This window comes from Botrytis cinerea, chromosome 5, assembly GCF_000143535.2.
Source record: "Botrytis cinerea B05.10 chromosome 5, complete sequence".
In the NCBI taxonomy this organism is placed as follows: Eukaryota; Fungi; Ascomycota; class Leotiomycetes; order Helotiales; family Sclerotiniaceae; genus Botrytis; species Botrytis cinerea.
Genome location: NC_037314.1, coordinates 2,608,850 through 2,631,260, shown reverse-complemented (window position 1 = coordinate 2,631,260; position 22,411 = coordinate 2,608,850). Strand labels below are relative to the sequence as shown.

At 44.1% G+C, this 22,411-nt stretch overlaps 6 protein-coding genes across 9 annotated transcripts; 2 read left to right on the top strand and 4 right to left on the bottom strand.

Moving 5' to 3' along the window:
- Positions 1-1,811: 1,811 nt before the first annotated feature.
- Bccia2 lies at positions 1,812-3,226 on the bottom strand. Its single transcript, XM_001550590.2, has 2 exons — positions 2,625-3,226; positions 1,812-2,391 (listed from the first exon to the last, which is right to left on the bottom strand). The coding sequence occupies exons 1-2, from the start codon at positions 2,848-2,850 to the stop codon at positions 2,012-2,014; spliced, it is 606 nt and encodes a 201-aa protein (XP_001550640.1). The 5' UTR covers positions 2,851-3,226; the 3' UTR covers positions 1,812-2,011.
- Positions 3,227-5,938: 2,712 nt separating this feature from the next.
- Positions 5,939-11,193, top strand: BCIN_05g07400 (hypothetical protein). Of its 4 annotated transcripts, XM_024693200.1 has the most exons (11): positions 5,939-6,431; positions 6,572-6,860; positions 6,947-7,367; positions 7,427-7,471; positions 7,521-8,075; positions 8,125-8,475; positions 8,526-9,349; positions 9,408-9,716; positions 9,798-9,898; positions 9,956-9,975; positions 10,042-11,193. In XM_024693200.1, exons 3-11 carry the CDS (start codon positions 7,265-7,267, stop codon positions 10,275-10,277), a joined length of 2,544 nt encoding a protein of 847 aa, XP_024548984.1. In that variant the 5' UTR covers positions 5,939-6,431; positions 6,572-6,860; positions 6,947-7,264; the 3' UTR covers positions 10,278-11,193. The 4 variants fall into 4 exon arrangements, with proteins under 4 accessions (XP_024548984.1, XP_024548983.1, XP_024548985.1 ...); XM_024693199.1 differs by having other exon boundaries at positions 9,956-11,193; XM_024693198.1 differs by having other exon boundaries at positions 9,408-9,898.
- A 32-nt stretch (positions 11,194-11,225) lies between these two features.
- On the bottom strand, positions 11,226-12,627 carry BCIN_05g07390 (hypothetical protein). The gene is made up of 3 exons (XM_024693196.1): positions 12,457-12,627; positions 12,232-12,407; positions 11,226-12,166 (listed from the first exon to the last, which is right to left on the bottom strand). Exons 1-3 carry the CDS (start codon positions 12,559-12,561, stop codon positions 11,278-11,280), a joined length of 1,170 nt encoding a protein of 389 aa, XP_024548981.1. The 5' UTR covers positions 12,562-12,627; the 3' UTR covers positions 11,226-11,277.
- Positions 12,628-12,657: 30 nt separating this feature from the next.
- Positions 12,658-13,990, bottom strand: BCIN_05g07380 (hypothetical protein). Its single transcript, XM_001550584.2, has one exon. The coding sequence runs from the start codon at positions 13,770-13,772 to the stop codon at positions 12,693-12,695; it is 1,080 nt and encodes a 359-aa protein (XP_001550634.1). The 5' UTR covers positions 13,773-13,990; the 3' UTR covers positions 12,658-12,692.
- A 4,012-nt stretch (positions 13,991-18,002) lies between these two features.
- On the bottom strand, positions 18,003-20,177 carry BCIN_05g07370 (hypothetical protein). Its single transcript, XM_001550581.2, has 4 exons — positions 19,594-20,177; positions 19,278-19,540; positions 19,079-19,220; positions 18,003-19,028 (listed from the first exon to the last, which is right to left on the bottom strand). The coding sequence occupies exons 1-4, from the start codon at positions 19,770-19,772 to the stop codon at positions 18,329-18,331; spliced, it is 1,284 nt and encodes a 427-aa protein (XP_001550631.1). The 5' UTR covers positions 19,773-20,177; the 3' UTR covers positions 18,003-18,328.
- A 23-nt stretch (positions 20,178-20,200) lies between these two features.
- On the top strand, positions 20,201-22,211 carry BCIN_05g07360 (hypothetical protein). Its single transcript, XM_001550580.2, has 2 exons — positions 20,201-20,955; positions 21,005-22,211. Exons 1-2 carry the CDS (start codon positions 20,413-20,415, stop codon positions 21,572-21,574), a joined length of 1,113 nt encoding a protein of 370 aa, XP_001550630.2. The 5' UTR covers positions 20,201-20,412; the 3' UTR covers positions 21,575-22,211.
- The last annotated feature ends 200 nt before the right edge of the window (positions 22,212-22,411 follow it).

Sequence of the window (22,411 nt, the reverse complement as noted above, 5' to 3'; positions counted from 1 at the left end):
ACCGCTATTCATCGGTATAATAAGGAGAGAAATTTAGCTCGTCAGGTTTGTTCCCCTTTGCGACAAATACCGGCCCCCCAAAAGTGAGAAGTGGGAAAGGATGAAAGATTATCCGCCGGCGCGCGCGGATATACACAGATGATTGATTAGATCTAACACTCTTCCTCTCAACGCAGTTATCGATTGGACCTAAACCCAAGTAGCTAGAGTAAAGTTTAAAATCGCAAATGTAACCACTTCTTGAATCTTGAATCCTCTGTCGTGTTATGTTTCCATCCTTCATTTGTATCACGCAATGCAATCCAATCAAATAATTCAACAAGTGGCACAAATGTTCAAGAGGTTTAATACATTTATGCGGCTCGGTGATGCCGATATGTATGTACTATGCATGATGTTCGAAAATGTGAATGGATAGAAGCGGATACTTGTTGTTGAGTGATCTTGTATCATAATGAACATGGATGATGAGGTTTCCGATCTGAAGTTGTCAGATTTTCATCTGATCAATGAACGAACGAACGAAATGGTAGAAATACTGGGCGAGCCCGGAAAATCATATGCACTAAGACCAGGATATTGGTAAATCGGGCTAAATGAGGTAGAGAACAGTTGAGTATCAATGCTGGGGTAGGAAACTTTGAAGTTCGCACAACTTCTGTGCCAATGAAGACACGGAGGTGTGGAATGCTGAAATTGATGCTGATAGGGTGTAATGGTTGATCCAGAAAACACACTTATCAATGAGAAATTAGGTTATAGCAATTCCTCAATGAAGAAACTCGATGCAGCTGGGGGTGGCAAGTGCGGGTTGGAAGGGTTTGAATTCCGTGGGGGTAAACTGGGAAAAAGAGGAAGGACGTCGCAAATTTGCCCAACGTTGACTTATCCAGCAAGGGATCATCGCACGTCTCTCTCGCAAACTTTGTGCCTCGTGAAAATCTCGTGTCGACAGTGTATGGACGAGGATAATGACGGGCCCAAGAAACCTAAAAGAGGCGATGAGGCAAAGAGGCGGGGGTTCAACATATTAAGCACGTGTGATGGAATTGTTCTAGATTTCAAGGATTCAAACTTTTGAGGTCCCCGAAACCTTCTTTTCAAGGGATTCTGATAATTATGCTTATCTTGTGTGGAGAGCTAACGACAAGCGAAAAGGAAGCAAAAGTTTGAACCTAGCCCCTGAACATGAAGTAAATGGGCGGCGTTAGATGTTGTGCAGTCTTGTTGAATGTGATGAGAAAGCTTCAGATGAAAATAAGAGTTGCTCATTAAAGGAAAGAAAAGACGAGGGTCTACGTAAGCTTCATGACACTTTTTTACCACTACCACCCCCGAGGCATGATTGATGAAGCCCTAAGGTTGTAATCTGCCAGGACGTGTCTAGTGGGCCGAATGTTCTCGAGTGCTTGGGAATGAGGGAAATACTGTGAACAAGTGGAGACGCTGTTGTGTTTGTGGGGGTAGAATTCGCATGGGAGCCCTGTTGGAAAGTTGGCTTTTGGTATGTAGGCTAACAAGCTTTGCAATGTGGAGATATAGGTTGGTGGCACCTTTGCAGTAGGGATTGGGAGTTTGATTGGCTGTTAAAATGTCATTTACGAAGGTTGTTTGTGGTAGTCTATAACACTTGTGGAGATCGACGATGGGAAAGTTCTTTGGAACACCCCAAGTGAACTTTGGAGACTATTATGACACAAATTAGACAACAGGGTGCAGAGAGGTTCGCCAGGAGTTCTTCTTTCATGGGCACAGTACCTATATCGTGGTATTACACGCACATGCACATGCCAAAATGGAGATGTAGCACTTGGGGTATAGATTCTTGTGATACTTCATGTTCGTAGTTTATCAATTGGGGACGGATCTGCGTGACTTCAAAAAGTATCAGAGTATTGCGGAAGTGGTCTCGTATGTGGCAACGGTCTTCTCGATTATCCTCGCAACGAGGAATTTCCTGCACTGGCTACAGCGGTTTCATAGGAATCTCGTTTCTGTGGTTATGATATCATCAGCCATCAAGGCAGGTTTTCATCATCTTCCTTAGCAAATTCATGAGATTGTCATTCTCGAGGGCAGCCGCAACACGCTCCTTGTCAGCCAGTTGTTTGTTGACTTCGTCGGCCTGACTGTGTGTGTCCTTTTTAATCTTGACCTCGACTCGGTATCCTGGCGGAAGAGCTTGTTCCAAACGTACTCGGACGCCAAGCCCAATAACAGTTGCTAGGGAGCAATGTGAAACCGTTGGCGTCAATTCGACCAGTACGCGAGACAGTGCTGCGGGGTTTGTGAGATCAGGAGGCGAAGCAAGGTGAACATCCTCGAGCTTAACTACTCCGAGAGACTCTAATGAAAGAGGGTGCTCGGGGTCAGAGATTGGTGCGATCAAGTCTTCAAAATGTCAGCTATGCAAACTTTGGAAAGCGACTGAACCATCTCAATTCTGAATTATAGATAGCGCTAGTTGTAGTAATGAATTATGGAGAGAGATATCAGGATGTTTGAATATTTGATTCTGAGATACTGATAATTGCACGTATGATGTGTGTGATATATCGCTAGGAAATATCGCGACCCCGAAGAATAACTGGTATTAAGTGAATAAAAATACGTGAAATGCTTACCGTAGATTTCCTGTTCATCTATTGGCTCTAAGCCAGAATCATCTGAGTCTTCATCTGAGAAATCTGACATATAAAAGGGATCCAGTGCATCGCTGGGTTTTGCCATCAAGATGCTCTGTATACCATGTTTCTTGGCCGAATAATCTCGAACCTTACGTTTTTCTCTTCGACGTGATATCTCGGACACATTCAGGATCGTGGGATTCGCATTGTCTGCCGATGCCATACTGAGCTGGTTTGGGGGCCACTTGGGGCTCTGCTGGCCAAAAAGAATGGCTTTCCTGTGTTAGTTGAATGGCTGACGAATTCAGCGTTGTGACTCGGGGCAGATGTATTCAGCTGAACTTGCGAATCGATAGACCGCAGGTTGTGGGATAGATTGCAGGTTCGAGATGCAAAAGCTTGCGCTGTGGTGTCTTGAATTCCTGAGTGTAAGTTTGATAATGACGAAGAAGTTTATCAAATTCCCTTTTATCGATCGATAAAGCGAAGTGGGATGTATCTAAAACCTGAGGCATCACATTGGTTTATGACTAATCAGCCGATAATCGAAGCTGTGCCAAAGTTCAAAACACAAGTATTGAACTTGGAATTGTAAATACGACGGTAAATCATAGATTCGCTAGAAAACATTGAGAACCTCTGAGTTTATACTGTCCCTTATTGCATCCCCATGCAGCTTCCTGTTTAGCCCTGCTTTTTGTTGTTGTATAGTAGTCCTACTTCATAAAGTGTCTATCTCCATCTTGTACAAAGTTCCGAGTCCCATGGAAACTAACTTTCATATTGGCTGCCTCGAGGGAGCACACAAACCCATGGCCAGAACTTGAAAGGTCAAGGATGTATCAGAAACTCACCTCAGGTCCAAAAAGATTCATGAAGGATCAACGAGCACGAGCCATCTGCATCTCGTGGCGATCCTGCGCTTCCAAGGTTAAAGGTTCCGTGCTATACACGTTTCCGTCCCGGAAGATCTTTAAACCTGGTCTCTTCACATTTCAAATTGCGAGACAAATGGAACTCGTCGGCAAGCTGGACCCTCTGTGTAGCTTCAGATGATCTGATCAGATCAGACAAGCTATGATCCGAAAGTCCGTGATGAACGGTGTAGCTTCTGGAATTCGGACTTTTATTGCTTTGCTTTCCAAGACACCAGATTTAATGAACGTTCCAGGTAAATTAGACTGCCACTGCCTGCGCGTCTCACGAATTGCCAATGGCTACTACGCCGTTGTCGGCAAAACAAATACTGAAATCAGCTTATGGCGGCCATGATATCTACCTTTTTGATGTATTCTTCTATGCGAAGGATCGCTGGCTCGAGGAACTGCAAGGGGGGAGGGTGTGGAGAGATTGTCGAGCCATCTGCAGGATGTTTGTCCATCGGCGCCCAAAGCCATCAAATCCCTTTCTTTACTTCCACCAAAAACTACTGGCCCATAACAAAACCTGCATACATTTCCTCCCTTGTGAACAACCTTCAATGGCCATGAGATATCTTTGAACCACCGAACCATAATGCCGGGTTCGTCTCTGCTTGTCGAGTGGCTGCGGCTTTGTGGCACGGAATCATGAGGTCCAAATATCCAATCCTTTGGCCTGTTCTGAAATCCCGATATTCCTTGTCAGAGCCGTATCGCATGTGCATTGTTCGCTGCATTTGCTGGCAACTGCGTCCCATATCGCCTGAGAACTGATACCTGGCGACCTTTTCTGGGGCGATTTAGAGGCCAGTACAATGTTTGCGGGGCACCAGTATTTGTCTAAAGATGCTTGAATCCACTCATCATCTAAAGGAAGTATTATTAATGGGGCAACTTTCTGAGAATGTGTTGAAAATATGCAAAAATACATTAGACAGATGTACCATGCACAGCCAGACTTTCAATATTGAATGGTTCTTCCTTCAAGTACTTTCGTATTTACCTGCCCATGCTTCTCAGCACTTCGGCATGGAAGTGCTTTTCGCACACCGCCGACGCCACGAAATCATTATAGACGTCTTGGAACAGACAATCTGTTTGTTGTTGTATAAAATTCACTTGACATACAGTACTTTAATTGTATTGTAAGTTCGTGACAGAGGTGATGTGTGCCTTAAGTCCTAAATTGCTAGGACTTTTCGGGGATACAACGGCATCGTTATCAATCAAATGAAAACGAGCTTAGGGTCAGAAGTGATATCCCATTGCTATGTGCGAGTACGACGGACTGATGATTAATACTTTTTCCCTCTTTCTTTTCTAGTGCAGGCAGTAGAAAAGAAAAGGATAGTATCTATTTGCCGCGGTTACCCCTCGTCAGGCCCTAAAGCACCCTAAGAACGAACGCCTAACCGTATGAAAGCAACCTCGGACCATGGGCATAGACCTGAAGTTCCATGATGCTTCTGAATTTGAACCCCAAATCCAAGTACCTGTGATCTGTCGGTAGGTGCCGTTGTGAAGTGCTTACAGCCTTCTACGCCTGCTCTCGAGCTACCGTAGCACAAAGTCAATTCCAAGTACAATGCCTGCTTTCTTTGCCCCACACTGTCGAGCTATTCTGTACTTCTCTCTTGCTTTCTCATGGATCGGTATGTGTGAACATGACAAATGTGTGAAATGTATTCAACATCTTGCATTTTGACATGCTAAATGTGGTTCCTATCATCCAGGAGGCTATTGTGGGTACCAGACTGAGGAAGCATCACATCCTTCCCACTGATCACCGTTTCACACAACCCAAAGTGGTTTACCATGCATCACCGGTCCGAAGGCTACATTTTACGGGATCTTTTACCTGCTGAAAGATGCGCAACTTGGGACCCTAATGGTCCTTTCGATCAATCGTGTTTGTGCATCTGCGATCCCATGGCTCCCTTCAAGACTTTAGCCCGTACACCTACACGAATGATGATTGAATGGCTTAGACGCCTCGGTAAATTTAGGCCCTATTTTGTAACCACCAAGAAAGCCTTCTTCCCGGGAACTCACAGTAGCACCGGGTGCCTGTACCTGTCTGTACCCGTACCAATTACCATTTCAATAGCATTACGAATGAAGATAAGATGAATGAATGCATGTGATAACAGGAATCACAATCAAGATTCCAAGAGTCCATGTCTTCGGCAGTATCCGCGTCGAGACGGAGGTGTCAGGCAGTTTTATCGAGATTATGAGTGAGGAGTAAGGGGACCTGCCGTATTCTTTCTTGGCCCCCCCGTTCTTTCCTGTATTGATAATAATTTGATGATTTCACTAATATATTGGAAAGAGGCAAAGAGGGGCCAACCTTATTGGATCATTACCAAATATAAACATCATTTTAAATTCGGTCTTCAAGTCTCCCAACTCGTTTTTTCTTGCGTCGACAGGGAAGTGAGTTACGACAATGTTTTTTGCCTCTTAGAGACTAGAAGGATGCTATATCATGATTCATAAGTCCGTCTCTTCTATCACGATTCCTTGAATTTTCCATTTCGCTTTTCCAAAAGTTGTCCTCCAAGCCCTTTGGAAGCTCCCGGTTCTAGACAGAACCATCTCTCCCTCGTTTTGCCTAGACAACACGTACTGGCCTTCTCAACTTGTAGCAACAGGTACCTATCACTCCTGTATGTTTGACCGGGATTTTGGAAACCAGCCGTTTCGAGTTCCCTGCTATCACCTCCCGGCATACCTACTTGCGGGTCTTTTCTTGTCAGACCTTAGCTTGTCTGAGTCCTCGACACCCCATACAACACCATCCATGGTCCCATAAATCCATTATCACCCATCATCCCTCCTTCCACACCTGCATGAGGTAAACACCCTCACACCTAGTCCTTCGGTAAGAGAGATTTGGGATTTATTGGGAATTGCGTCTATACCCTTACACATCTATCTAACCCACCTATCTATATCCATACCCACAGCAAATTTACAGGCCAACCCATTACTATTGCCCATCTAATACCTAATGCTTTATAGATTCTGGTCTGGAAGGGTGTTCATCCTTCTCTGGCATCACTTGCACTAATTTATACTTTTTTGTTGTGGCGCGACCCTAGATCAATTCAAGCTTCTATCGAGTGCGGAGTACTCTCTCTTAGTATCTGTACATACAACTACCATCTTCAATCGATTTTGATCAAATACCACATCAAAAGAAATCGTACCATCTGTCAAAAGTAGCCAATCTTCTTTCTTTTTCCATGGGGCATCGCTTTCTTCGTTTTATGAGACAACATTAGTAGTGTACCCCAACCTTCAGCAATTGGTATGTGAGAGAAATAGGCGCATGTTGTGCTACTCATGATGCCTTCAATTTATAGATGATTAGCTGACCCTGATCTGCTTTCACAGTTTCATTCTTCGATATCCTTGAACCTCCGATACTCCGCCATTCAATTCCAAACCCTCAGCTTCGTGGCCCCTCGAATCAGTCCGATCAAAATCCAGTTGGTGCTTATTTCTGGACTTAGAACGCGCCCCCTCATCCGGATGTGGCCAAGTGATTGAATTCTGGGTTCACGACACTCCGTTTCCTCAGATCCATTCTCAATATATCGACGATCCTCACTGAAAGAGGTTTTTTTTCCCCTTCACATACTCGAAAAACAGGCGCCTATAACCGCGGTACGACATCGTATAGGAAGCCGAAATTTCATTTTAGAATAGGATATGTCCCAAGACCTTGGAACAAGGAGACTACTCCCCCAAAGCTCACAAATGCAGAACTTTTCATTTGCGCCAACAAACTTTGGCCCAAGAGAGAATCAAAAAAGTGCGCGGTCTTGCTTTCGTTGGGGCATCTTGGAGATGACATGGGCTGATATATCTTAGATTATGTCTTTGTTGACGAACATAATCGCCATAAGCGTTTGAAGGGTATGAGATATCCTCAGTCTATGCGCATTTCTCTACTAACACAGCGCAGTGATGCGAGCTTGTGAGGGGTGTCGAAGAAGAAAAATTAAGTGTGATGCTGCAACAACGAACACTTGGCCATGCTCCGCTTGCACAAGGCTCAAGTTGGGATGTGTCCCCCCAACAGTGAACTACGATCGCGATTTCCAGCAGAGTAATCAGACTTTCGAAGCAGAAGCGCCACAATATGATAATGGTGGAAATCCCAGCGGTAGTTACCATCAGCAAGTTCCAGTACAGCAGCAAATGACAGGCCCCTCAAAGGTGGTACCTCCAATTTATACACAACAACCTCCATATCCCGATCCGAATAACATGTATCAATCTATTCCATACGGAGGACCTTCGAGTGCACATAGTCACCAGAGCATGCACTATAATAGTCTTCAAACTCCAGTTAGCGCACTCAGCCAACACACGGAATATTCACCACAAGCGGTATATCCCACGGCCCCTCTCCAGCAGCAAACACATGATTCACCGGAAAATTATACCCATAGTGAATACAGCGGGGAGGATTTGGCCGACTTGCTAGGAGAACTTAAGATGAACCCCGCAGGCACAGGTAAGCGTTTTGCTCGTCAATTTAAGTTGCAGTTCTGATCAAGAAGCAGCTCCATACTTGAACAACAAGAACCGGACCAGAGGGCTGGTAGAAGAACCAGCCTTTGAAGATATTGATGAATACAAAAACGCTTTACCCCCAATCACATTGAGCGCAGACATGAAGATCAGAATACCTCCCGAGTTGCTTCCAGATGAACAGACTATCCTTCATTATTTTGAGATGTACTTCACCAACGTACATCCATACGTACCTGTCCTTAACAAAACTTTATTTTACCAACAATGGCATACGAATCGAGATGCTATCTCACCTCTAATACTGGAAGCCATCTTTGCAATCGCTGGAAGACTTGATGATGAACCAGCGCAGGGCCACCAGTGGCTCGCCCTGGCTTCTAGTAAGACTTCATCTTGCAGCTAAACGAATCATTCCACTGACTTTATATAGAACATGCCGATGCTTTTATGGATGTTCCACGATTGAGCACCCTTCAAGCAAATCTCATAATACTCAAAGCAAGAGAATCCGCTCCAAAGCGTGGGTATTATTATCGTTCATGGATGACTGTAGTAGCATGCGTTCAAATGGCCAAGGATCTAGGTCTAGATGAGCACTATGAAGATCACAAAGCAGGTCGATCATGCAATTCTGATCTTGCTGATTGCATTACCAAAACTCGAATATGGCAAACCATATTCGTTTGTGAATTGATGATCGGTTCTCCACAAGGCCGGACAGATCTCGCGGTCGACATGGAAACACTTGATCTAAGTGTTCCCAGAACTGGGATCGACAGCGGAGAGCTCGCTATTACGCGCAATTTCACTTGGTTCACGCGTGTTGTTCGCAATGTTCGGAGAATGAATAACGTTTATGCAAAAGTCAAGAAGAGAAAGGAGTGGGGCATCGATCCAGATTTCGTACATCTGAATCCTTCCTTTGAAACTTGGATGAATGATCTTCCCGAAAACTTGCAGATTGATTTTCCCACGGATGGATCCCCTCCATGGATACCTACTCATTTCATCGGCAATCTTCACTCCTATTATTATCTAAGTATTATCATGCTTCATCGCCCACAACTCACTTTCATGGAACCAGGAATGGACGGGTGGAAACACCATATGCTCATATGTTATAATTCTGCGAAACTCTTATGCAGACTCCAAGAAAGTGTCTTACAGTCTTTTGGCTTGACTGGTCTATTATGCATGCAACGGGGAATCAACTTCACTATCTATTGTGTTCTGACTTGCACAGTTCTTCACTTGGTATGTACAAAAGCCATTATACTGACTTTTCTTCAGGGATATGTTGACAATCCTATAGGTTGCGATCACATCCCCGGATCCAGACTTGAACTCAGACGCCCGGGAATATTTTACCAGACATATGAGAATACTGGAAAAATGTACTAGCTCATGGCCCATGCCAGATATGCAACAACAGATTGAGTCACTCAGGCTGGCATTTTCAGCTGACATTAGGAAACCTTTCGTTCTGAAACCATCTTTTCCTTATGGGAGCCCAGCCGCACCGCCCAATACTAGTCCTGCAAGGGGAAATATTCAACAGTATCGTCAAGGAAGCACCTCTTTGGAGAGTCAAAATTTGGGACATCAAAATGCCCAACAGCAAGTCAGTTACACAAGCCACCCCATATCACCACCCATTTCAGCTGGGGGCGTAGACACGAAAAGTGACTCTCCCGCTGTACAGTCTCTGGTCATGATGGCCACTGGTCAAAGACCTCCAGTTCCAATTACAAACGGGCTTCCAATGGCAGATAACTCGACATGGAACCCGTCAAGAATTTTTGAGTAAGTTCATTCCTGATCCGTACCTCGAAAGTATAAGCGTTAATCGTGTCACCCTAGCCAATGGAACAGCACTTTCGGTACGCCTCCCGCTTCGAGCAGCTCTGCTTCTGAAACGACCCCTCCTCTAAAAACTCCCTCTTCAGGTGCACAAGAACTTCCGACACTCCCAGAAATGCAAATTCTCCCCAATGTGAGCTTACCACCAGGCTCACAACCTATGCCTCCACAACAATATTCTGGAGCGCCCATCCCCTCGTTTGTGAGCCCAAGTATGTGGCAAGAATCGGTCGCGAATGTGTATGAAAGCGGAATCAAACGACATTGGGATTACTCAGATCCAAATGAGATGGTAAATCCAATCGCAAAGCGAAGAGGTTGATCATCTCGATCTGGTGAAAGGTGAAGGGCTGTAGGTACGAATACGTACGATTAATGAACGGCAATCTATTTCGATGTTAAAATAACCAAGTCCATATACACCTCATACGCACAATTCATTTTGGCCTAGAGATTAATTGTCTAGTTTACACTTCGTGCGGACGGTTCGATAGATTCGATAGATCTAATTTTGGGTATACATACGTCTTGGGTCGACCGACGCGTCACGATTTCCATTGATATTCAGGGTAAATTTTTGCACTATATCGGATTTTCATAATTTGGGTTAAGAAATTATCAAATGAGTACATAAATAAATTTTCATACACAATTTCGAGGAGCACGGGAGGAAAGGGCCGGATTCATCAGATGGGGAGTCATACACTGGGCAGGGTCGCTGGATTAGCTTGAAAGCGGGATGAAGAGGGAGCAACTGGGCGTAACATCGGTTTTTGAATGGCTGGAAAAGTGTTTGGCATTGTCCAAGATAATCGATGTGTTGCTTGGAGATCTTGAAAAGTTGACATTGGTATAATGATGAGATGGGGGATATGAAAAAAGAAGCAGAAAAATGTGTTAGACTGGAGAGATGATGTGTTAATGTTGTATTCTGCCGCAGGAAGTGCCCTAGCACACGGTAGGGAATGGAATGACTTGTATGCTTGGTATATTATTATGTTGTCATACACTGGTGGGTGCATCTTATGTATTTATTTCAACGGTGTACTTGGGCCTCTGATGGATGAAGACTTATCATATCTTTTGGTTGCTTTCATACGGGGGGCGTGGTAAGAGTTTAGTGAGCGGGATCAGAAAGAGCTGCACATGTACATATATGTATGCGAATCATAAAGACACATACGAGTTGAAAATGAGAAAAGCTGCAAAGCTGCGAGATAGTATTGAATCTAAACCCAAACCGAACCCGAATCCCAACCCAAATCCATACTGAACCAAATGAATTCTGTTCAAATCAAAAGCAAAAATCAAAATAACTAAACCTACGAAAAAGAAACCCAAAATAATAGAACAGTAAAAGCAAAAGCCAAACTACAACAGATAATAATAGTGAGCCGAGAAAACCCGATACACCATCTTTTCACTTCCCAAAAGTGACAAGGTTTCAGTCCATGTAACATAGATACCGCCTTTCGATTCCCTATGTCTTTCTCCGCATTTCTGCAGAAGCCATCCTTTGAATGGCCAAATATGTTTTTCTTCGAATGCTCAAACGTCCCAACTTCCACCAAGCTATAAAGAAGTCCCCCTCCCAGCGCCAATATTATCCCGAATATATGAGCGAATCCTGTGAACGATGCATTCGCATCTTTAAAAACCACAATCGAAATGGCAATCGAGATGACCTGTTTAATATTCCCCAACACGGCCATGGTAAGCGCGCCTGCCGTTTTGTTTGTGGTGAAGCTCGACCAGTTTAATAGGAATGCTACGAGGCCGTTTGTGAGGATGAGACAGATGCCGGAAGAAGAGGTCGAGAGGGGAGAAGAAGTGGAGGATATCTGTTTTACGAGAAATTCGTCGATTTCGCCGTTCATGTAGGACCAGATTGTGGCTTGGATGCCGGCGAGGGGGGCGACGTGGCGGATAATTGTTAGGGCGGGGATGGAGAGGTGGGTTTGGAGGGAGTTGGTTGAGAGGGTTTTGCAGGCGGAGAGGAGGGCGCCGAGAAGACAAAGTATCGTGGTGTCGAGGGTGAGGGTGAGGGAGTCGTGGGAGACGAGGAGGACGCCGAGAGTGAGAGGGAGGAGAGAGGAGATGGTGAGAGGCGAGTAGGGTTTGGTATGTACATGGAAAAGAAGAGAGAGGATGAGGACGAAAATGGGGATGGTGGAGCGTATTACTAGGTGGTCGGGGATAGTCATTATTCCACTATTGAGGGATTAGTTGGGATTTGAATGGATGGGTAATGAGAAGATGGAACGCCGGAGACTTACAGTGAGACATTGCTGACCGCAATATTAACTGTGTATAGAATTGAAAACAAGAGTATGCAGTAATTCTTTCTTTGATTTCGATATTCGAGATTTCGAGAATCAAGTCGTCGAGAAAAATATGTGCCCATTGAGGAACATAGTGCGTGCCAGGCTGTGAGAAGCCATGGGTATGGATACTGTGGTTTGTTAGTGGAGGTACTTGTTTTGAGAGATGAAAGAACGTGCTTGACAAAGAATACTTTTGTTCAAGAGTGTGAGAAGCAAATTGAGAGCTAGGTAGATTGTGAGATGAGATTCGGGGGTTTTGATCGAGAAAGTGTAGCAAATCATGGCGTCTGTGAAGAGTCGACTGGGGATGAAGTGGTGAGAAGTCGAGAGGCCATCTTGTAGCAAAACAATTGAGAGTTCACTAGAACTCGAGGGCAGTAGTCATCAATATTGGCTAATTTGGCTTCCGATCGTCACACTCTGACTTTAATAAGGGCGAGTCGCAATCGAGGCCACAAAGTCGCAAGGGAACACTCGACTGCACCTTCCCAAAAGAATCGCACTGAGGGAGCTAGTTTCCGAAATGGGTTTGAGGGAGACGTCAGGCACTTACAATCCATTTCTTCTGTGATTCTCTGGTTCTCCGAATCAAAGAGAAGTTCAGGAGAGGCAGGCTCAGCGGGCAATGAAGCAGCGGGTCGATGAGGACAAAACTGAACAGGAGCCGAAATCGGTGAGAAAAACGGCGAGGGAGGTTGTTGCTGCGCATAAAAAGGAAGGGAGGAAGGAGGAAGAGGCATTGGCGAAGGTACAGATGATGGCAGCGCGGGTTGGCCAAAAACAGAAGAGAAGAGGTTCGAAGCGACAGGATTCGGTGCTGGCGCTGTTGCTGGTACGGGAGTAGCGAAGGAGAAGGAGAAAGGGGTCGAGCCAAACATTACCGCTGCCGCTGGGGGTGCGACAGCGGAAGGCATTTGTGGAGGCGGAAGAGAGGTCAACGGAGAAGAAGCCGAGAAAGCTGGCGCTGATACTGGTGCCGAAGAGACCTGGGGAAGGAAAGGCGGGAAAGCTGGTACGAGGGCAGATGGGTTGGTAGACGGGGTATAAGGAGGAAGATTTCCGTATGGAATTGGAGCAGCCGCCGCTGTTGTTGGAAGAAAGGATGATGGAACGTATGGTGGTGGAAGGTGAGGAGCTGGTGCCGGAGAGGAGGTTGGTGGTTGGCTAAATTGGCTACCTGCCATTGAGAATGGGGTGCCATTATTGCGTTTTGGTGGAGCGACTGCTGGAGGAGGATTAGCGGGAGGAGTTGATGCCAGAGAAGAGGTTGCTGGTTGGCTAAATTGGCTACCTGCCATTGAGAATGGGGTGCCATTATTGCGTTTTGGTGGAGCGACCGCTGGAGGAAGATTGGCGGGAGGAGGGAGGACTGGAGCTGGAGTGCCGAAAGGAGAATGTCCGTTCTTGGTGGTAGTAGACATGGTGGACTTCTTCTTTCCTGGAGCAAAAGCATTAGCTGCCCATGCAGCGTTGGGTGGAAGATCAGGACTCATTGTGAAATGAGAGAACGAGAAAGCTTCGAGAAGTTGTATTGTAGCAGGTAAATTGCTGGTAAACAACAAGAATTGATATGAAAAACTTCGTTGAATCGCTTTAGTGTGAAGAAAAGATGAAGAATAGAGGATTGAGAGAACGACCAAAATTTCTACTGATATAATTTTGCGTTACAGCTCGACTGTATCATTTACATACACTAGTAAATAATTCGTTCTATTGTGGTGAATATGGCTGACACAATCGTCTAATAGAAACGATTCGTTTGGCCATGACTACAATATTGTTAAACTTGAAAGTGAACATCGTTGGGAAGGGAGATTCACTTTTCTTTTTTGGACAATGGCGTCTACGCTATTGTCTCTCGTAAAATGGAATAATATGATGGCCAATATTACTGGAGACCGCAGGAACAACAGGGAAATCAAATTACTAGGCGGGAAAGAAGTCTTGCAAACTACTCTCCAAATTGACTGGAGGGGAGACAGTCGAGTGATTTTATTACACAAGAACACTAGCTTGATGTTTGGGCTCTGCTCATGGCAGCACTCTATATTGTCTTTGAAGCATAGCATATTCAACTTTATACATTGTAGTAAGAATGCCAAACAAAGCACAAGGGTTAGATAGTGATCGAATTCTAGGTCTTTAGTCCGGATTGATTGGAGTGAGATAAGTCCACATGGTTCTGTCATTCTAGGGTAGTTCTTCCTAACACTGGCTTTATCACTATCTATACCCATTATCGTTACTTACATTATGAGACAGTGTGATGTCTAAACTTATTAGATACAACCAAAGAGAAGGCCTGCGAAGAACGAGGATCTAGCAATGGAACCATCTTATCCAGTTGTATCGAGCGAAAGAACGGCACACTGCAGAAAAGAGCGATGTAGCGTCAGGTCCATGGTTTTAATAGTCTCTGTGTCCAAGGGGCAATGGACATCTAGGCTAATCGTTCAAAAATAAGCAGTCGTTGAAGAAAAGACGTCAAGTAGCAACCAAGTGTTGTAGCCTCTGCCCCTGAGCTGTTGGGAGGGGAAGCGGTAGGATCATGCTACTACCATGAACAAGGCCAGCCTACAGTTTTATCTGAACATTCGCATATATTCTTGATCGATAGATTCCATAGGCATTGAAAGCTTGGGAAGTAATCCAGACAATAATCGAAGCTGTAACGTTAGACTTCAGCACAGCGCTGCAAGATTCCCATTAGATTTGATTGTAGGAGAAGGTTGAAGGTGATCCAATGACCATGGGCAAAAGTCATTCCGTCGTCCGTTTCGTGTCTTCTCAGACTTCATACCTGAGATCGACTGACTGAGTGCCATATCATCTCTTTGGACTGAAAGAGGGGGTATCATCCTCTCAACCGAGGGACAGCAGAGGCATGTATCCCATTGCGCCTCAAAGATCGTGAAGTGTCGCCACATTTATAATAAATGACATGATCTCTATGTAGATATTTGGATTTCTTCAATATGAAGCTTGCTATGTTCGAGTTCGTTCGCATGCTTCAGAGGTATTGGTCTACTTGGGCACACTGCCGACAAGAGAAGATCGAAATTCGGAACAGAAAGATCATGTGATACACTTTTAAGCACTGTGCTCTAATTGGCTGTGTCGCATGTGTCATCAAATATCACTTGGGGCAGAGTTTTGGCCAATCATAATACCAGCATATGATTATTCCGTGACGCGGTAAAATAGATTTTGTTGCACGTCTAACATTTTCTCGGTCAGGTGGAAAAATATCACAGGACCCACGAGGGGAATTCTTCTAAACTATAAATAGTAGTCAGTTGCAACTCGAAATACGACGAAAGGTCACCAGAATTTCTCAACGACATTTGTACACCCGCCACATAAAGAATTGGTCCTTCACATCGTAGCTATGATCAAGCTTGGTCACGTAGGTAATATTGTCAACAAGGATCGGTGGCATTTTCGTAAATCTGAGTACCTTTTTGTGTTAGAGTTACCTTGTTCTAGGTGGCAGGCAGTGAATTTGTTTGGCTTGAAGTTATCATCAACGTCAGATAAACTGCTCAGTGCGAGCATTCAAGCTGTATTTATATATCTATCTCTTGATTGCTTCACTGCAACTCCACAAGCAGTATAGAAGCAGTGAAATGCGTCTAAATGATCCATTCCAGTTGTATCACTGATCTATCAAGTATGATAGGGACCAGTACCTTTTACCGTATTTCTCAATTTGCACTTCCAACTGCTCCACAGGACCTCGGCCATAAAACGTTCATGACACAGACCCGTTCCTTCCCATAGTTTGGGAATACGCAGTTGCCGAATGAAAACCTAGCATCGATAATAAAGCTGGCAGCGTACGCTATTTCCTTCCTAGATGGGCGTGTCCTTGTAACTGCCAATATCATACCCTTAAGGTCCAAATTCAGATCTCTAGTTGGGATTTTAGATCCAGATTTGCAATAGGCCAATGTGGTCTAGTACCAAATGTCAAGGGTGTGAAGCTGGCATGATCTAAATTTATAATCGGGATTGAAATGCTAGCTCATTGGAGGCAAGTGCGATCGCTTTCAACTTCAGTTGACCTGTACAAACCTGTAACTCTAAATTCGTAACTGGAAAGATCCATTGCTCGTCGGACATCTTCGAATTACAAAGGACTTGTTAGCAAGCTGACCTAGTAGTGCCTTTCAATGTATTTTAGATGCCGTAGCTATGTGCCAACACGCAAACACTTGACAATAGGATCTTCCAATCGTATGAATAGATAGACCTTTTGATGAATCACTATAATCCTGCTACACTGAAATTTTGTAAAGACAATAATACGCATTCCTCCACGTTTCGTTAATAAAGATATAATCAGGTCAATCAAAATTGACTACAGTATCCGACTAATTTATTGAACCCAGCCCTCATTAGTAGCATAACTATCACGTTCTAACATCACAATTCACCACTAATAAAAGTCCCACATCAATCGATGTTCTTCACGTATACTTTCGGGTATCTCCCAACCACCCAATAGCTCTACACTTGTTGGTATCACCCCGGCGATGATTATGGCGTCTTCACAATGGGCACTGTTCAACGTATTGTATCATGTCCATCTATTCTAGTCTCAGAGCTACAAGAACTATATGTAATACGCTCTTGCGCTAGCGCACTAGCGCAGTCACCTCACGTGTACATATTCACTCATATCACAACCATACTAAATTCAACAATGCCGATCACTTCTTTCCAAAGTCCCTATATAAACTTGATCCCCCACGCCCATTTTCCTTTTCCTTTTCCTTCTTCTTTTCTCTTCATCACACATCAGATATACCAAATCGATAGCTACTTTGAGTCTTTCTTTCGAAACTACCAAGTCCATCGTTACTTCGAGTGATCTTTTGTGCGACACATCGAAAATTCCCTACCGAGTCAATCGCTACTTTGAGTGTTTCTTCGGAATCTACCAAGTCGATGGATACTTTGAGTGGCCTTTTCTCTTTGCTATACACCTTTGCTATACACTTTTGCTATATTTTTTTTGGTCAAGTGATCTTTTTTTGCCACAAATTATGTCCCGGATTTGAAGCGTAAGTCTCTTTTTTTCTCTCTCTCGCGTCAATCAAATTTGCTGTGAAAGTAAGTCAATATCCCTCTTTTGTAAAATTTCACATTATGCTTCTTCGTCTTGTCGCCAATCTGTTATTTCTAAGGTTCGTCATGCATATAGCAAATCAATTAGCACGTTCCATTTTTGAGCGCGTCGAGTATCTCTTGAGCAAGAATTTCGGGCCAGAGAGACATCATAATTGGCTCTTTCATGTTCACCAATACGAAGTAATGGACTAATTACCATTTCTTATTAAAACTCACAGTTCTTGTTAGTGTGATGATTATTCGGCAACACTGATCAAGCAGCATTGTATACAAATGCACAATCATTCCTTTTCGAAAGATTCAATCTATCATCATCTGCAGTCGGATCACTGAAAAGCACACGAAGGAGTATGTGAAAAGTTGTGTAAGTATATATCAATCAAAATAAGAAGTCAATAAAATAGTTCATATTCATAATGAAAGCAGCGAAAGATGGAAAAAGAGCATTTTATAGACGCAATAGCCCGCTGCGAGATCCTGAAAGGAGGGAGAAGAAGGAGGCCACTTGGGGAAACGAAATAAAACGCATTGACTCCGGCTGGAACTTTTCACAATGATGTCATAATATTGCAATACGCAAACTGAAAGAATGCGCATGTATATGAATGAAGATTTAGAGAAGAATTGCAACAAAGGGCATATCAATTCTACTTTGACTCGCTATTTTGCTAATTAATCAAATGGGTGCAGTACATTAAATACTTTCATCCACCCCTGAACATCGCTTCCTTACCCCAAACCTTGCCTTTCTAGACTAGTCCAAGGTGAAACACTCATAAAAATCCAACTCCGTTAGTAGAGTATGGGACTCTATTGTTCCACTCACCCAAACGCCTTATCACAATATCCATGCGTATCTTGATGCCCACTATGAACGCCTCAAAACAGAACCCGATATCCACTAAGTACAGTACTATCAGCTGACTGGGCTGCGTGGTAATCCAATAGGTCTTTGTTTTTTCCTTTGCATTCTTCTCAATTTGAGTTGCATGCTTTCAGTGTCAAAATCCTTCTTTTTAGGATCCCAAGCCGCAATGACATCGAAGACCAGGAAAGCTCTATCAGATTCCAGTTCGACAAATCCAGACACCATGATAGAACCCCTCGGATGAAGGTTTTGGGTTGGTCGCAACTTCCTGTTGGCCTCGGCGTACTTTAATTTGGCGGCTATGATGGGCTTTTCAAAACCTGCATGAATTTCCCTGATGCTGTTTACAAGTGCAGGAAAAATCTCCTCTATCACGGTTGATTTCCCGGGTCTTGTAATGTCCCTAATTTCTTTACTTTTGTCATCCAGATGCTGTTGTGATGGCTCGTCCTTTGCATCTAATGGTCCTTGAACACCCCCTGGTACCTTTTGTTGTCCTTTCAACTCCTTCATCATTCTTTGTGACCGAGCTAGCATCTGCTCCAATGATTGTTGAGCAGGACTCGTTTGAACTTCCACGCCAAATATTTCTGCTATGCTCTTGAATTCTTCTGCGGCCAGGACTTGTATAAAACTCCATGAAGATTGGAAAAGGGCTGTTGGCCATAAAACACTGCGTATTTTGTATACTATTCGGGCATCGACGGGTTGTGTGACCCATGATATTGCATCATCAGAAATTTCGATCCTAATATAGATTAGTCTCAATCCATGTAATTTATACGGCGAGCAACCTACCCTGATCTTTCAAATGACGGCGGAGGAATTGAAGGAAAGTCAATGTCGAGCCAAATCCTTCTGCTTTTTAGATTCTTTCCAGCAATTTGTACCACGATCGGACTTTTACAAGCAAAATCCCGCATAATTTCCGTCAAGTCAACTAAAGAATGTCAGTAATCATAACTATTAGTTCAAATGAATTGGGCAGTAGACGAACCCCTAAGTTTATTCATAAGCTTTGTATCCTGGCTAATCTTGATGAACTCTTGGAATTCTGGATCAGTTCCTCTGTAAGGAACAGTAGGCAGCTGTTTCGTGGTGCCAGGGAATGGTATAAATAATGGTGGTTCGGCCTCTTGCCATTCCTCCTCCGGTATGTGTTTCGATGCCTCCTCAGCAGCCTTGTCTAAGGGGCCGAGAACTAGCCTGGTGTAAACTTCAAAGCAAGCATATACCACTATAAAACTGATGGCGACTTTTCTATGTAGCATCAGCACATATACTTCCTGCAGACAGACTCCAAGCATATATACCTCATTCTAACAGGCGGTTTCCTGAAGCGAACCACATGTGGATTTGATGCTGTTCCTGCGTATCTCTGAACATTGCTGCGCATAGAGGATGGATTCGCAACAAAACTGCCAGGTCCCGATCTCGCCCGTACGTTCGTTGCCCATGTACTCGCCAACCGGGGTTTAATGAATCGGAACATCGTGAGGGGTAGAAGTCAAGGCCCGCCTTCGAGCTGGCGAGCCCTTGATAGCGAAAACCTGTGGCGAAATAAGTAGATTCTCGGGCGCTACGAATGCGATGGCGATGCAAGATCCAGTAGAGTTTATGGGAGAGAAGTGCCGATAATCAAACAATAGTCGTCGGGGTCGGTGTGAACGTTGAAGATATTTGGTAGTGAAGCACAACAGCGCAAGATGGATGAGGTAGATATTCTAAAAATACTGAGTCGGCATTGTATCCTTTTATCTCCGAATCCAGCAAATAACTGCCTGCCTCCAAACACAAGGAAAGTCTTTGATGGCCAAATTCTCAAATTTGGGTTACAAATAGTTACGGTAATTTATAACAATAAATAGCTTCAACGGGTAAGCGTCTACACAATCACAGTTACATATAATAAAACATAATGTTATTACATATTCCAAAGGTTCCCAAAATATAGCCAAGCATCGTGAATGCATATTCCATGATATCAGCCTAATGCAAAAGCAGTTAGCGTCTAACTTATGCTTAGCTTGGTACGAAGTACAAACACCTTGAGGTTATCAGCGTCAACACTTCCCAGAGCGTCACTTTAGCATGAGCCTCTCAAGTCAAATCAACAAAACCCATCAACAAATATGAAGCTCTCCTCCAGCTTCCTTTTTCCATTACTGGCCAGTACAGCCTGTGCCGCTTCAGATTCCGCTCTTGCCTATATCCTCGACGGCCACCAGAAGCCAAACAACCTAGTATCACCTCCAACTCTTTCTCCCAATGAAGCACGACTCGTCCTCGCACAACGATTGGGCGTATCGCAATTCCATGATGTCGGATCGGTTGGCAGTGAGGCCATCAAATATATCAACAAGTTTGGAGGTCAACTGAAATCACTATTCAACGATGCGCGAAAAGACAGGGCGGCTGAGTTGGTTATCATTGTTGAGGGTGTATCCGAAGAGACGGCTGGATCACTACTAAATTCGTTATCTTCTATCAAGCCAGCATTCACAATCTCAAATCCACCTACAGCTAGGACGACGCAAAAGTTGGCAGATGATTTGGAGTTGCAAGTTGGAAAGGCGAAGGAATGTACCCTCGACGATGCTATCAATCCATTCGCAGATCCATGCTGGAATGGAAAATCGAAGATTATGCACCTTGACTTGAGTAAGAAATCAGAGGTATGGGAATTGTTCTATGCGTGAGGTTAATGGCTAATGTTTGCGACAGCATAAGGAGTTCATCAACACATCTTACGAAAGATTGACCAAATTCGCCTCAAAGGCAGAAATGAACGTTATCGTCGTTCTCATGCCTGAATCCCGCAGAGGTAGCGGCTCCTACGGTTCTTATACTAAGCCCTCGCAAAAGAAGCTCTCCAGCAGACAACAGTTCGAAGAACCAATGGCTGAATTTGTCGATCATCAAGTACAAGAAGCTCCAACTTCTAATTCTTCCCGCAACAACAATACCGTCATCAAGACGACTCTTCCCGTTTGCCACGCTTCCTTGGACTCTTGTATCTCTTCTACCAATAACTGCTCATCAATGGGCGCTTGCTACAAGAAATACACATCCCAATCTGGTGATTGTTTCGCCTGTATGTGTGGCGTTGATTCGGGACGTGGAGGATCTGCTTGTCAAAAACAAGATATCAGTGGACCATTCTGGTTAATCTTCATTTCCAGTTCCGTCCTCGTTGGACTTGTTGCCTGGGGAATTGGCATGCTATATAGCATCGGTGATGAAAAATTGCCTGGTGTTATCGGTGCCGGTGTTTCTTCTGGCAAGACGAGATAAATATTTGTATGAATTCTAGAAGATATGTATGCTTAGGATCGAAGATTGAGAAGTTTGAAGGACTTTCATTTTGTCAGGGTTGGCGTTTCATATGAAGAAGGGAGAGATCGAGAGACTTGTATTTGTTTGTCTGGGCTGGCTGTATAGTGGCCGGTGTATAGACACGGCGTGTCACTTATTTATAGCAATGAAATTTTATCAGTCCTTATTGCCCTCTCAAAAGGCCGCATATGGATGGTTTTTTTTTTCATCTCGTCAGTATGCTTTTAAAGATGGACTTTTTCACATTCTTTCAGCCAAGTGGTAGCTTAGTATAAACGACTCGGCCTAGAATTCATGGGTGGCAGGTTTTGTAATTCCTCGCCATCCTTCACTATCGCCACCATCCGTTTTCATGTGCAATGTCGGGAATTCAATCTCTGGTTGTCCTTTTACATACCTAAGTGCGGAGAAATTCATGGGGATTTGGTTGCGTTGATGGGTGAGGGGGTTATAGAATACGAGATCAAGATTTCTACTCGATAATGCACTGTTTCACTGAGTCATCTCGCTGAGTATACAAACGAGGTTATTGAGAGAGTTCTCTGATAGCGATTTGAACTCAAGAGTGGCGGGCCTGTAAAATGGGAAGTTTGTATTGGAGAGCTCCTGCGTAGAGCAATACACATGAGCATGTATGGTAAGTATGTTTTAGAGCATCGTTCTTCACGCTATTGAGAACATCTATGCTACTCAGCAAAGTCTTTTTTGGTTGTTGAATTTGCTTTGTCGTTGCTTTTTGCGTGGATTCATGACGATAGAAAATGAGTGTGCGCTACCAAAAGGTTTGAGAATTTT